Genomic DNA, 14,248 nt, shown 5'->3' with positions numbered 1-14,248 from the left:
AGGTGTCTGAGGGGTCTCGGGTGGTTCCACGGGGGCCTGGTGGCCCTCGGGTGGTACCTATGGGTCCGCGGTGCCCCCACAGATGGGGCCACCGGTTCTTTCCCGCAGGTGTCCCTCGTGGACATGCCCGCCTGGTACCCGTAAGCGTCAGAGGAGACCTCAGGTGGTCTCCAGAGATCCCCGCAGACCTGATGAACCAACCCTGTATGTAATAAAAATAAACCTGTCCTATCCATTTAAATACATAAATACCCCCCCCCCACACACACACACACACATACAGTACAGTAATGTGCAAAATAACTATTATCCAGATATGGATAATAGATTATTTGCCCATTATGAAACACATAAAACATGCATAAATAAAAACATGAAATCTTAATCTGAAAATCATCACATTGCATCTTAAAATTAAACCAGCAGCACTTTTAAAAATAAATGATACTGTATCTCCTCTCCCAAAAAACCAGCAGCTAGATAAATGATTATCAAATGTCACACAATTGCATTGAGTGTGTACATGATGCAATTAATCTGTGCATCATGTAGCAATATGCAAAATCAATTTCAAAATAAAATAAAAAACATACAATGCCATACACAAAATCAAATAGAAACTAAGCAAGTAAACATAAATAAATTTACCATCAATCAATTAATCAATTTCCTAAATCATTTACAATACAATACAAATCAATTATACAATTCACTATTCAATTCCTAAATCCAAACCATTGTGAAAAAAATTCTACTTCAAAGTAACCACCATCATACAAATCTAACTACCAGAAATAAGCCATTATTAAAAAGCAAGCCCATGAAATATACTACTGCAAAGACCATTACATGTAATTAAATAAAAATTCAGGGGCTTGCTTTTGAATAATGTCTTATTTCTGGTAGTTAGATTTGTATGATGTAAAGTCCCATATGTCGAGACGAAACGCGTAGGGATTGATTCATGATATATTGTCCTGCTTTTATTATTTATATGCCACTCCGACACATGGGACTTTACATTGTTTGGCCATCAACACCCCCGATATCCTTGCGGGGATCGCCGTAGCTTACCCGGATAACCCAGTGACGTCACGAGCTCTCGCGAGACTGCTACCAGGAGCTCATTGCTGTGACGAAGGGCTGGAAGTAGAGAGACATTCTCCACTTGCTCAGGTACATGTAGTAGAACTGCAGTGTCGCTGTATTCCTTCACATCAGACGGTACTGGAGCGGCTGTATCCTGCTGATGGGCTGGCGATTGAGTATAACTCATGAATGCTTTTATTTCCCTTATGTTTGTGAGTCTGCATTTTTACACATCCTACCTCTTATAAATTTGTAAACCTTAATACGCTATGAGTGCGCCTGTTTTTTGTTTGTTTTTTCTGTAGATATCTTGGAGGGAGTGGTTACCCCCTGTATTCAGGCTGCAAAGACTCAATTGGACAGCGTTTGGAGTTGGATTTTGATTTGTATTCCTTTTTTATATTTGGACACTATTCATTCATCTGTTTTAATTAGATTTAGGTGGCACCATATCTTCTTCTCTCTCTCTCTCTCTCTCTCTCTCTCTCCTCTCTCTCTCTCTCTCTCTCTCTCTCTCTCTCTCTCTCTATATATATATATATATATAAATATATATATATATATATATATATATATATATATATATATTGCAAAAAGAAAAAGAGCCACTCCCAGTTGAAGGCTAAGGCCGAAACGCGCCGAAATGCGCAGGAGCAGGTCCAGTTGGCAGGATCCCCTGTTTTGTCCCCCTCTTGGGACACTCTGATGTGCTTCTGCTTTGCTCCTTGATTTCTCTACAGACCTTGCTGAGTACCTGACATAAGGTGAAGTATTCATTTTTTGCTACAGCAGACTAAGGTGGGCTTTTCTGTGATAATCTTTGCATGTTCACTGTGAATTTGCTGATTTTGCAATGTTATATACTTGTCCCCAGAACTAGGGAGACAGCAGCAATTTGCTACGCACTGTATGAGCCACCTTATATAACCACTGAGTTGTGTCTGCTGATAGCTTTGTATTACACACCTTGTCAGGTACTTTGTCAGTATTTATCTGTCTATTTAGACTTTTTGATTTGTCTTTCAGTATAACTCCCTGATTAGAGTTTAATTCAAGTTTGCACTATCCAGGGGATCCATGCCGTGTTTTATTTCTTGTGCTTTTAATTTTATGTTATGTTCTGTGACACTCTAATAAACAATTTGGTTTTGTATTGTGAGGCATACTTGAGTGCTTTTATTGGGGCTCTTTTTCTTTTTGCAATATTATATGCCCTTATAGCACCACCGACAGATGATTACATCTTTATGTTATTGTCGGTTTTATAGTTGCCATTATTTGTCACATGGATGCGGGGTCATCTCTCTCTCTCACCAAATATATATATATATATATATATATATATATATATATATATATATATATATATATATATATACAGTGTTCGACAAATCACCCAAAAATCTACTCGCCCAACCCAAAAATCTACTCACCACCTAGTCCCGCCCCTAGTCCCGCCCCCAACCCCGCCCCTAGTCCCGCCCCCACCCCGCTTTAAAATAAAAAATATAAATAAAATACATTTAATAAATTCCTAGTCAGAACAACATTCGTTTTTGACATAAATGTATTTATTGTATTACATTATACTACAATTAGTCCTTGTTACATGTGTGTGTGTAAATGTCGGATCTAGAAATAAAAGCCAGGTGTGAATGACTAGTTTCCTGAACCCCTTAACCAGTGTCTGGATGTCCCCGCTTCACAATATCTAAAGCAGCAATCCCACCTGGGATCTTACCTGATCCGCAGTCCCTCAATGTCCAGGTACGCTCATTCCCGCAATGTTATACATTGGGGAGGTGTTCATTACCTGTCTTCTGGGTTAGGGGGGGGTTCCGATGTCTTCCGTGTGAAGCTTGAGCCAGATCTGGAAGAAAGCAGTATAGGGTAGTTAAGATTTCGGTGTAGTATAGGGCAGTTAAGATATATAGGGTAAATAAGAGATCCAGAGTGTGAGTGACAGAGAGAGAGAGTGTGGGAGTGACAGAGAGAGAGAGTGTGGGGGAGAGAGAGAGAGAGAGTGTGGGGGAGAGAGAGAGAGAGCGTGTGGGGGAGAGGGAGAGAGAGTGTTGGGGAGAGGGAGAGAGAGTGTTGGGGAGAGAGGGAGAGAGAGTGTGGGGGAGAGAGGGAGAGAGAGTGTGGGGGAGAGAGGGAGAGAGAGTGTGGGGGAGAGAGGGAGAGAGAGTGTGGGGGAGAGAGGGAGAGAGAGTGTGGGGGAGAGAGGGAGAGAGAGTGTGGGGGAGAGAGGGAGAGAGAGTGTGGGGGAGAGAGGGAGAGAGTGTGGGGGAGAGAGAGAGAGAGTGTGGGGGAGAGAGAGAGTGGGGGGGAGAGAGAGAGTGTGGGGGAGAGGGAGAGTGTGGGGGAGAGGGAGAGAGAGTGTGAGGGAGAGAGAGTGTGGGGGAGAGAGTGTGGGGGGAGAGAGGGAGAGAGAGTGTGGGGGAGAGAGGGAGAGAGTGTGGGGGAGAGAGAGAGAGTGTGGGGGAGAGAGTGTGGGGGAGAGAGTGTGGGGGAGAGAGTGTGGGGGAGAGAGGGAGAGAGAGTGTGGGGGAGAGAGGGAGAGAGAGTGGGGGAGAGAGAGTGTGGGGGAGAGAGAGTGTGGGGGAGAGAGAGTGTGGGGGGGGAGAGAGAGAGTGTGGGGGGAGAGAGAGAGAGAGAGTGGGGGGGAGAGAGAGAAAGTGGGGGGGAGAGAGAGAGAGAGTGTGTGGGGGAGAGAGGGAGAGAGAGTGTGGGGGAGAGAGGGAGAGAGAGTGTTGGGGAAAGAGAGAGTGTGGGGGGGAGAGAGAGAGAGAGAGAGTGGGGGAGAGAGAGAGAGAGAGAGTGTGGGGGAGAGAGAGAGTGTGTGGGAGAGAGTGTGGGGGGGAGAGAGAGCATGTGGGGGGGAGAGAGAGCGTGTGGGGGGGAGAGAGAGAGTGTGGGGGGGAGAGAGAGAGTGTGGGGGGGAGGAGAGAGAGTGTGGGGGGGGGGAGAGAGAGTGTGGGGGGGGAGAGAGAGTGTGTGGGGGGGAGAGAGAGTGTGTGGGGGGAGAGAGAGTGTGGGAGACAGAGGAGAGAAACGGTGGGTGACACACACAGAGGGTGGGTGATACACAGAGAGAGAGGCTGGGTGAGTGACTGGCTGGTTGAGTGGTTTGCTGGGTGAGTGGCTGGGTGGGGCAGGGGTGACTGGGTGGGTGAGTGACTGACACTGACTGGGGGTGGGGGGTGACTGACACTGACTGGGGGTGGGGGGGTGACTGACACTGACTGGGGGTGGGGGGGGTGACTGACACTGACTGGGGGTGGGGGGGTGACTGACACTGACTGGGGGTGGGGGGGTGACTGACACTGACTGGGGTTGGGGGGGTGACTGACACTGACTGGGGGTGGGGGGGGTGACTGACACTGACTGGGGGTGGGGGGGGTGACTGACACTGACGGGGTGGGGGGGTGACTGACACTGACTGGGGGTGGGGGGGTGACTGACACTGACTGGGGTTGGGGGTGTGACTGACACTGACTGGGGGTGGTGACTGACACTGACTGGGGGTGGGGGGGTGACTGACACTGACTGGGGGTGGGGGGGTGACTGACACTGACTGGGGGTGGGGGGGTGACTGACACTGACTGGGGGTGGGGGTGACTGACACTGACTGGGGGTGGGGGGTGACTGACACTGACTGGGGGTGGGGGGTGACTGACAATGACTGGGGGTGGGGGGTGACTGACACTGACTGGGGTTGGGGGGTGACTGACAGGGGGGGGGTGACTGACTGACTGGGGGGAAGGTTACTGACTGGGGGGTTACTAACTGGGGGGGTGACTGACTGGGGGGGAGGTTACTGACTGGGGGGGTTACTGACTGGGGGGGACCTCTGGTGTCACACACATACACATACTCCCATACACACATACATTCATTCACACACACACACACATTCTCCCACACACACACACACATTCTCACACACACACATTCTCCCACACACACACACATACACATTCTCACACACACACAGGGGAGGAAAGGCCGCGACCAGCACCACGCAAATCCCCCACCCACCCGCGCCCATCTCCCGCTCGTGTGGGGGGCAGGCCGACACCCCCCCCCCCAATCAGCAGGGTGGGAGGCACGTGGCGAGGTATCCCCCACTGGGCGCCCCAGGTGACAGTCAGCCCCGCCGTGGCCGCCACTGCCCTGCTCCCCTCGCCGGCATGTCACAGTGCACGGCCAAGCTGCAGGCTGCTTCTTCCCCCCCAGCCCGCGGCGGCATGATGCTCGTGGCGGGGGGGGGCCAGGCCGACATCCCCCCACCTCATGCGGCGGCTGCGCCATCATGAAGGTAGGGGACGCATGGGAGGCACGTGGTGAGGGCCGAGCCCCCCCCCCGCAAGCCAACCGGGCTGCAGCAGCGGGGACCTCCCGCCCCTGACATCGATCGGTGGATCGAGGGGAAGGGGACAGGAGGAGGGGAAGGGGACAGGAGCAGGAAGAGGGGAAGGGAGCAGGAGGAGGAGACAGGGGACAGGAGCAGGGGACAGGAGGAGGGGACAGGGGACAGGAGCAGGGGACAGGAGGAGGGGACAGGAGCAGGGGAATGGGACAGGAGCAGGGGACAGGAGAGCTTCCGCGGTGGGGAGTAGGGAGCCATGTGGGGACCAGGGGGATCGCAGGGAAGGAGCAGAGGGGCCGCAGCATGGAGAATACTTACCCTCCAACAGAGCTCCAGGCAGAATGGCTGCTCGTTGGGGGCGGGCTCATATAGCGCCTGGCCGCGCGCCCACAAAGCCTGGAGCGCGCGCCAATCAGGAGTCAGGTAGGGGAGTTTTTTTTTTTTTTTTTTTTTTCAGCGCGAGCAGGGAAATTTCAGCGCGAACGGGGGAATTTAAAAAAAAAACACGTGTGCTGCTTGGGCCAATAGTTACTCGCCCGGGGGTTAAATCCACCCGCCCCGGGCGAGTAAATGTATACAATTGTCGAACACTGTATATATATATATAACCCACTGTACAAATGCATGGGGGCAGGGTGAGTTAACCCCTTAATTACTGTCGCAGTTATTATCCGCTAAGGTGATTAAGGGGTTAACTGGCATTTGAAAATATTTGCTATGTTTTTTTTTGCCAACGGTGGCCGTTTGATGCCCGGATGCCCACCATTGCCAGGGGGTCAGTAGAACTCAATTTATTTATGTGTTTAATAATGGGCAAATAAGCTATTATCCATATGTGGATAATAGTTATTTTGCCCATTAATGTATTGTATGTGTTAGGAGGCGGGGGTATGTGTGTTGTATATTGCTATGTTTATTGGGGGCAATTGTTCCCAATAAACATGCTATGGTGCCTTAACCCCTTCATTGCCTTAGCGGATAGCTGCTAAGGTAATGAAGCTGCTTTAATGTATTTTTATTAATAGTGTGTGGGAGCAGGGGGTCCCCTGAGCTGAACAACATTGATTTCTGGCTCAGAGACCCCCTGCTTCCCGAGTTACAGGCCCCGGTTTGGGGCATTGGTGCCAGTGTCATTGCCATCTTTTAGCGTCCACGTCGCGTCTTGGACGCTATAAAGATGGCGGTGACACTAGCCTCCGATGCTCCATACATGGCCCTCTAACTCGGGAAGCTGAGGCAGAAATCAATGCGGTTCAGCTCAGGGGACCCCCTGCTCCCGCACACTATTATTAAAATATACATTAATGCAGCTTCATTACCATTGCAGATAGCCGCTACGGTAAGGAATGATTGTTTATTGATATGTGTGTAGATGTGTAGGGGGTCTCCTATGCTGAACCGCATTGGTTTCAGCCTCGGGGACCCCCTACTTCAGGAGATACAGGCCCCGTTATGGGGTGCCTGTATCCCCTGCAGAATTTAAATGTCCCGGTCACGTGACGCAGAAGCTTTAAAAGTGCAGGGGATACCGGCACCCCATAACGGGGCCTGTATCTCCTGAAGTTGGGGGTCTCTGGACCTGAAACCAATGCGGTTCAGCTCCGGAGACCCACTGCTCATGTACACTATTATTAAAACGTATTTATTTTGTGTAAGATCGCCTGTAACAGCCTAGCATGGAGATGCAGAATCTCCATGCAAATGTTACAGACGGCTTATTTTTTCTATCAGCTAGCGTACGTGAAGTTTCAGTGCGCTAGCTGAGGGAAAAAACCTTGCACGCACGATGCCAGTTTTGGGCACGTCCGATAGAAAATGGGCTCAGGGCCTCAGTGAATCGCGCCGCCGGCTTCATTTTTTATCGGACGCGCTAATTTTTTTCATACCGTTTCGAAAGCTCGGAGCTTAGTGCATAGCCCCCATAGATTGTGCTCATCTGCGAAGGGACAGTGTCTGTAAAAAAAATGCTATGTGCTGTGTGCTGCGCACTATACTGTAATTTGTGTCCCATTGGGAGAAAAGCACAATATATGAAATAAAAGTTATTATTATTACACAAATCTACACCAGAAATATCAAAAGGAAACAATTATATAGCTGTTTTTTTTATTTATAAATCTGGTACTGTTTTTTTTTTGCAATTGTGTCTCGGTATTGCAGCCATCACACCTCGAGAAATATACTTCTTATTTTGTCTCATCTGATTAAATTAAGTACAATTAATGGTTGATAATAAATTGTGGTTTATCATGAGATTTTTGTGTGCGAATCTTCATAGTGTAATTGCAACCATATTAAACTCCAGTATATTTCTTAAGATTAAATTATTACTGGGTATCCTAAGTAATAACAGTACCCACCAGGGATTTTAGATGTTAGGATATCAAATGTCATATACTGTTTGTTACATTGACTGATGTTATCTTTTTACAGCAACAAATGCTATTTCAAGTACACTGGTAAAGGAACTCCAACAAGAATAAGACAGCTTGACAATGTTGTATCTGGTTTCTCATTAAAAGCTTGTGGAGAATCTTCATTAGGTGATTATATTCTTAAATGTAATTCAATAAAAAAGGCCATAACTATGGGGGTGGTAGTTACAACAAATAATATTAGCATGAAAACGGGTAGAGAATGCTCAGAAAACATCTGGGTACCAAGGAAACATTAAACACACACACACACATATAAATATATATATATATATATATATATATATATATATATATATATATATATACACATGCTTATATATATATATATATATATATATATATCCATGTAGAGGTATCAGTACCGTGTTAGCCGAGCTTCAATAATCAAAAAATAAATAGATGATACCGTTCTGTGGCTAACGAAATGCTTTTATTTGTGCGAGCTTTCGAGATACACTGATCTCTTCTTCCATCCCAAATTTTTCCATCCCTATACACCAATAGGGACCACATAGTATCCACACACACTTTTAGTTGTGCTACAAACTCTCACATTTCCACACCCACCCACACCATTTATATCCCTCTCACTCCACACACACCTTGTGTAGAGCACTGTTTATACTGTGGGCTCTCCATTCATTTTTATTCACACTGATACACATACACACTCTTTCTTCACTTGCTTTCAGTTACCCTTTGACACCTCTAGCCATAAAACACATCTACACCGGGGGAAGGACCAGCACAGATAACATTCCAAGAGACACTGTTTTTCCTTGCTTCATTCATTGTAACATCGCCGGAAGAAGAGATCAGTGTATCTCGAAAGCTCGCACAAATAAAAGCATTTCGTTAGCCACAGAACGGTATCATCTATTTATTTTTTGATTATATATATATATATATATATATATATATATATATATATACAGTGTTCGACAAACCTATACATTTGCTCGCCCCGGGCGAGTGGATACAGTGCCTAAATATATATGTATAAATATCTATTAAGTAAAATGGTCTTTTAGTTTAACATTTTAGGCCAAAATTGTTGTAAGCCCTTGAGCCAACTGCACGGCAGACCACAATTATATATTAGGGCACTGTACCGTGTATGAGTTTCACTGGATGTGCTAAAACTGAGCTTTGTCTGTGTTTTATGTTCTGTCTCTGGTTTTAAATATATATTGCCATGCTCAGTAGCACTCCTCTGTGACACTCATATGCTTATATATATGTTGTGGTTATTTTGGGGGTTCAATAGGAGCTTGTTAGGTGTCCAGTATGTTTTACAATTGTTGTTCAGCTAGTCTCGGCTGATTGGAGGGTGGCAACCTCCTACCTAATTGTAGCTCACCCCCTCCCACATTTAAATGGTTAAGGGCTCACTCCATAGCATCTTCCACTCAGGGGAACTTGCGTGCTTGCAGTATGGTTGTGACAACTCTAATACAGAGTGCTTTTCCTGGTAATGTACAGGTTAATAAAAGCTTAAATCAGACTTAGAACTTTGCAACTAATATTGACAGATTTACTATAAATCATTCTTCCTGTTATTACACAGGTTATTAAGAATTTATATTAGCGTTAGGGACCCCTGAATTGTGGTCTGCCGTGCAGTTGGCTCAGGGGCTTACAACAATTTTGGCCAAAAATGTTAAACTAAAAGAGCATTTTACTTAATAGATATTTATACAGATATATTTAGGCACTGTACCGTGTATGAGTTTCACTGGATGTGCTAAAACTGAGCTTTGTCTGTGTTTTATGTTCTGTCTCTGGTTTTAAATATTTATATTTAACCAACATATAATTGCAATGTGTTTCCCTTTGCAGGGTTATACGGAATCTATAAAGCACCAGTTAAATTTGACATTGTTAAATACATTTCACGCCATAATCACAATCACCTCTTCAACTAAGTGTAGAGCTGAGCTACAGTAAAGCTTTGTTTGTGTTAAAAATGGTAGAAATATTCATACTTATTTAATTTGTTTTCAAAACTAATCTGAAGATAAGGAAAGTTTAAGGGAGGTTTGATTGGTTAGGAAATGTCAATAGAACAATAGCATAATACAAATATCTCAATTCACTTTTTTTTTTATATAGGTTGCCAATCGGATTTGTTTCAAAGTATGGAGCTTTATGGAGATAACATCACAGCCGTTTTTGCCCCAGATGTACATACTTGCCGGAAGATTTGTACATACTACCCAAACTGTTTATTTTTTACCTTCTTAACTAAAGACTGGACGGAACCTTTGCAAAGGTTAGCAACAATTTGTTTTGTATGTACTGTTAGCATGGCTTATATAGTAGATATGACAAATAAGAAAAGAGTTTATGGTGAGATAAGTACGCGCTGGCTGATAGATAATCTACACTCCCTTCTAAGAGTCGCTCCTGCAGCTGATCCTTCTCCCGTGATCAACAGGGTCAATACAACACTAGAAGAAAAAGTAAAAGAAGCGCATGGAGGGACACTATTAGTAAAAATAATGTGTTACGTTATATAAAAAGAAACACTTCACAACACTTACATAAAAATGTATGTTCCAATCGTCCTAATAGGACTCAGTTGTTCACTGGACCTCGGTCCCATCTGATTTTGGTCCAGGGAGAGTCTTATTTACTAGCAGAGAGCTCACAGAACGGCTATAGAAGCTGGCCATAGTGTTCTCACTAGGGAGGCGTTTACTCCAGGCGTCCGTCATCATGGCGTCTTACGTCATCCGTTATGGAACTCCAACTCAATATCTCAATGCGTTTCACGTCTATGACGCTTCATCAGACTTAGGTTTCACTATGTACATTTATTTCCCCATTTATTTTTAGCCCAACGGGAGAAGCGCAGGGATTCACTTTCTGTTTTTTCACTCTATGGTTTGTGACTGGACTACAGGTGTAGATTAGGCGTGGTAAATATAGTTGTGTCATTAGCATAGAGATAATAGCTGAATCCAAATATTTAGAGAAGAGTAGGGGACCTAAAACCAAGCCCTGAGGTAGAGTATACCAACAGAGAGATACATAAAGGTAGGAAGGCATTGGCAAAAGAGAGTCTAATGGAGTGGAGAGGTATATAGGAAGAGACCAGGAGAGGGCATTGTCAACAGCATACAAAACAGAGGAGAGGTCCAGAAGAAATATAGTGGAGAAGTTTCCTTGAGATTTGGCAATAAGAAAGTCATTAGATACTTTGGAGAGTGTGGTTTCAGTTGAGTCGTGTATGCTGTGCAGAAGCACAATTGGAGAGGGTCAAGTAGATTATGGGAGTTGAGGAGACATGGCGATAGCTACAAAGAGTGGTAAGGTCAATTGTGTCATTGCTGCATGAAAGTATTTACTGAGAAATGAAAGGTACTGTAATATGTACAAAAAAAAAACAATACAAAAAATTATAATGCCAAAACATAACAAAATAGAGAACATATACCATTTAAATAGAAGTATAAGGCAGGCAATAGTTGGTACATGCAGGCAATGTTTTGAGCGCAACAGTCCAGCCCTTTCTTAAGCTTTTGTAAGACTCAATCACAGAGTCAGAGTCCATAAATAGTGCTCCTCTTTGCACCGGAATGAGTGATGGGAGCGACTTACCCCGCAAATCGCAGATTTTTTATAGGATTTAATGGCAGTGAATATCACAACATATCCCACCAACATGGTCAATAGAGTTATGAAACACAGCAATGCTGTAATTGGGGAACAACATCCAAGAATCCACAAATGTATTGTGCAGAAAAAATATATACAACTAAACGCAACATAACAGAAAAAATAAAATGCAGAAAATATCTACGACTAAAAAAACGTAACACACAAAGACCTTAAGCCCTCTTCTAGTTCAATGACAAAAAAGAATTCAAGTAACAATATATAGCATACCTCTATTAAGATTCAGGCTCAAAACAATCCCTTGTGTGTAGAATGTGAGGAATTATGAAGCCAAAGAAAAACATGTACTGAATATTAAGAACAGCGTGTACATAGCAAAAGCATGTCCGAGCAGCGTCTCAAGAGTCATTAGTAAAACTAGCCTGTATGTGGTAGACAAGGTCATAAATATCAGGTGACAGGGGTCATAACAAAGGGAGCTGCAATGTGTGTACTGACAACTGTTCAGAGAAATGTAGGACAATTATCTACTCGCACAAATTAAATGGAGAAAACAATACAAACAACATAAATAAATGGGAAAAAAAAGGAATAGAATACAAATGTTCACCATACAAGTAATTATCAAAGGTGACAGGTACAGAAAAGCAAGAGAGAGTTGTGCTATAATAAATCCAAAACTGTAGGGAGACTGAGCTATCAGGATCAGGACTCCAATATAGTCCCATGGATGACATACTACAGCGAAGACCTACAGTATGGAAACTATTTTGTATGTAGTATCTTTAGTTTTTTTCAGTAAATTCTTTGACCCTGCAATTCCAGTTTGCGTTTATTCATTTTTTTTCTCTGAGTGTTGGAGTAAGTCTGCTCTTCTCTTTTGTGTATCTGCTTCTCTCAGCACTCCATTCCAGATTTCTATCTGCAGTTTTTGTTTAGCTTTCTACAAGTTGAGTACTATCTGGGTATGCTTCTTTGTTTAATGTATTATCTGCATTGTCCTGGAATGTATGTATATGTATGGATATCTTTATTCATTTTGCGCCCACAGTATACTCAGCACTTTACAAAAAGAGACAATACAGTACAGGGAATTATATTACAATACGTGCAATAAACACAATCAGACAATAAAATAGGAAGTCCCTGCCCCAGAAAGCTTACAATCTAAATGGTAAATTGGGAGACTTAAAGGGACAAGAGGTGAGGCAATAAGTAGATGGCAGTGCTTAGCCACCATTGTTGGTAGGAGTGACTGTGGGTGTGTGACAGTAGACATGAGTCTAGGCTATTGAAATGCTTAATTTAAGAGGTGAGTTTTAAGGTTTGACTTAAGTGGGAAGAGAAGGTAATTAGTGTATACTAGGTGTGAGGGTGTTCCATGCGTTAGGGGCAGTGAGGGAAAAGGTTTAAGGCGAGAGAAAACAGTAGAGGTGAAACTGGTGCAAAGGAGACAGTTGTGGGTAGAGTGCAAGAGACAAGCAGTGGAATAATAGATTAAAGCTCATATGCAGAGAGGAGCAGATGAATGGAGAGCTTTGCAGGTAAGGAGGAGAACTTTGTAGGTTATCTTATGTAGCTAGGTCACCTGATGGCTTCTATTCTGCCCTTGGGCTGACAGTAAACCCTGGTACAATCAGGTTGCCAGTAGTTGGTATGGGGGTTTCCCCGTTCCCTTTGGTACTGCACTTGAGTGACAGCAGGGGGTGGTACATCCTGTTGTAGCTGGGACAACGGGGTGCCCGCCTCCTGGCTGTACTTAAAGGCAGGACCGCCCTAAAGTTAAGAGTGTCCTTCCCTCTGAGGAAGGCAGGTCACACAACTGGGTGCCTAAGATTGGGGCCTTCCCATGTGCTCTTCCCTCCGGGGGAGAGTGAGTGTGGACCATACCTCTGCCTCCGCTAGGGAGGTGGGGAAGAACTAGGATGGCTGCGGGTGCCCTTGGCCTGTAGTGACGGTCCAGGGACCATCGTTCAGTGAGAGCTTGCAGTACTGCATCGGGCTGAAGCTTGCCGTGTAAGGCTACGCTTATAGTAGTGCCGGCGACACGACGGTCAGGCGATGGTCGCTGGAAAATAAAATAGAGATGACTTCCAGCGATCGTGACCAATCCGTCGTGGCAATGAATTTGTTTTGCCGCGAAGTCGCGTCGCTGTCTTCGGCACTGCTAATGCAGCCTAACTGTGCTGTACAGAGTGAATAAACCGTTCCTGTTGTTATATACCTCCTGCCTGATGTGTGACATTACTGGGGGGAGAGGTAATAAGTTCTAACATGGAAGATCACCTTCAGTTCCTGGAGTCTACGGCAGATGGAGGCGCTGCACTGCTGAAGAGATTTGTGGGGTATGAACCCCAGAAGCCTGTTCCTGCGTCCCCACTACCATCAGCAAATGACTCAGCCCTCCTGTTACCAGGAGGTATATGCACCATACACTGTAGTAATGGACAAATCTCCCACTAGGTGGGGGAAACACTGTTACATTTGGAAGCGCTGCTGAGATATGTTTACCAAATAGGACAGGCTTTCAGCGAAACAAAGCTGGAAGTTTATAGATACGCTTCCAGAACAAGTGCTGAAACTGAAGGAGGGATGCTAAGTATAGTGTCCAGGGGACCCTGGAATACCATAACCAGGGCCCACTTTCCCCGCTATGGAACTATGGGGGCTATGCACTAAGCTTAATGGCTTTGCGTTCTGATTTGGCAAAAAAGCAGGTTCGTTAAAA

General features: G+C 45.0%; 1 protein-coding gene across 1 annotated transcript in view; it reads left to right on the top strand.

Annotated features, from left to right (window-relative positions):
- The window catches only part of KLKB1 (kallikrein B1), an 86,263-nt gene that overhangs the window by 20,143 nt on the left and 51,872 nt on the right, over positions 1 to 14,248 (top strand). The window contains exons 6-7 of the mRNA XM_075610120.1: positions 7,895 to 8,004; positions 10,012 to 10,171. Of these exons, the coding sequence (XP_075466235.1) occupies positions 7,895 to 8,004; positions 10,012 to 10,171 (270 nt within the window). The remainder of the gene's footprint in view (positions 1 to 7,894; positions 8,005 to 10,011; positions 10,172 to 14,248) is intronic.

This window comes from Ascaphus truei, chromosome 1 (assembly GCF_040206685.1).
Source record: "Ascaphus truei isolate aAscTru1 chromosome 1, aAscTru1.hap1, whole genome shotgun sequence".
Classification (NCBI taxonomy): Eukaryota; Metazoa; Chordata; class Amphibia; order Anura; family Ascaphidae; genus Ascaphus; species Ascaphus truei.
The sequence above is the reverse complement of the archived record's forward strand: the minus strand, read 5'-3'. Positions and strand labels throughout refer to the sequence as shown.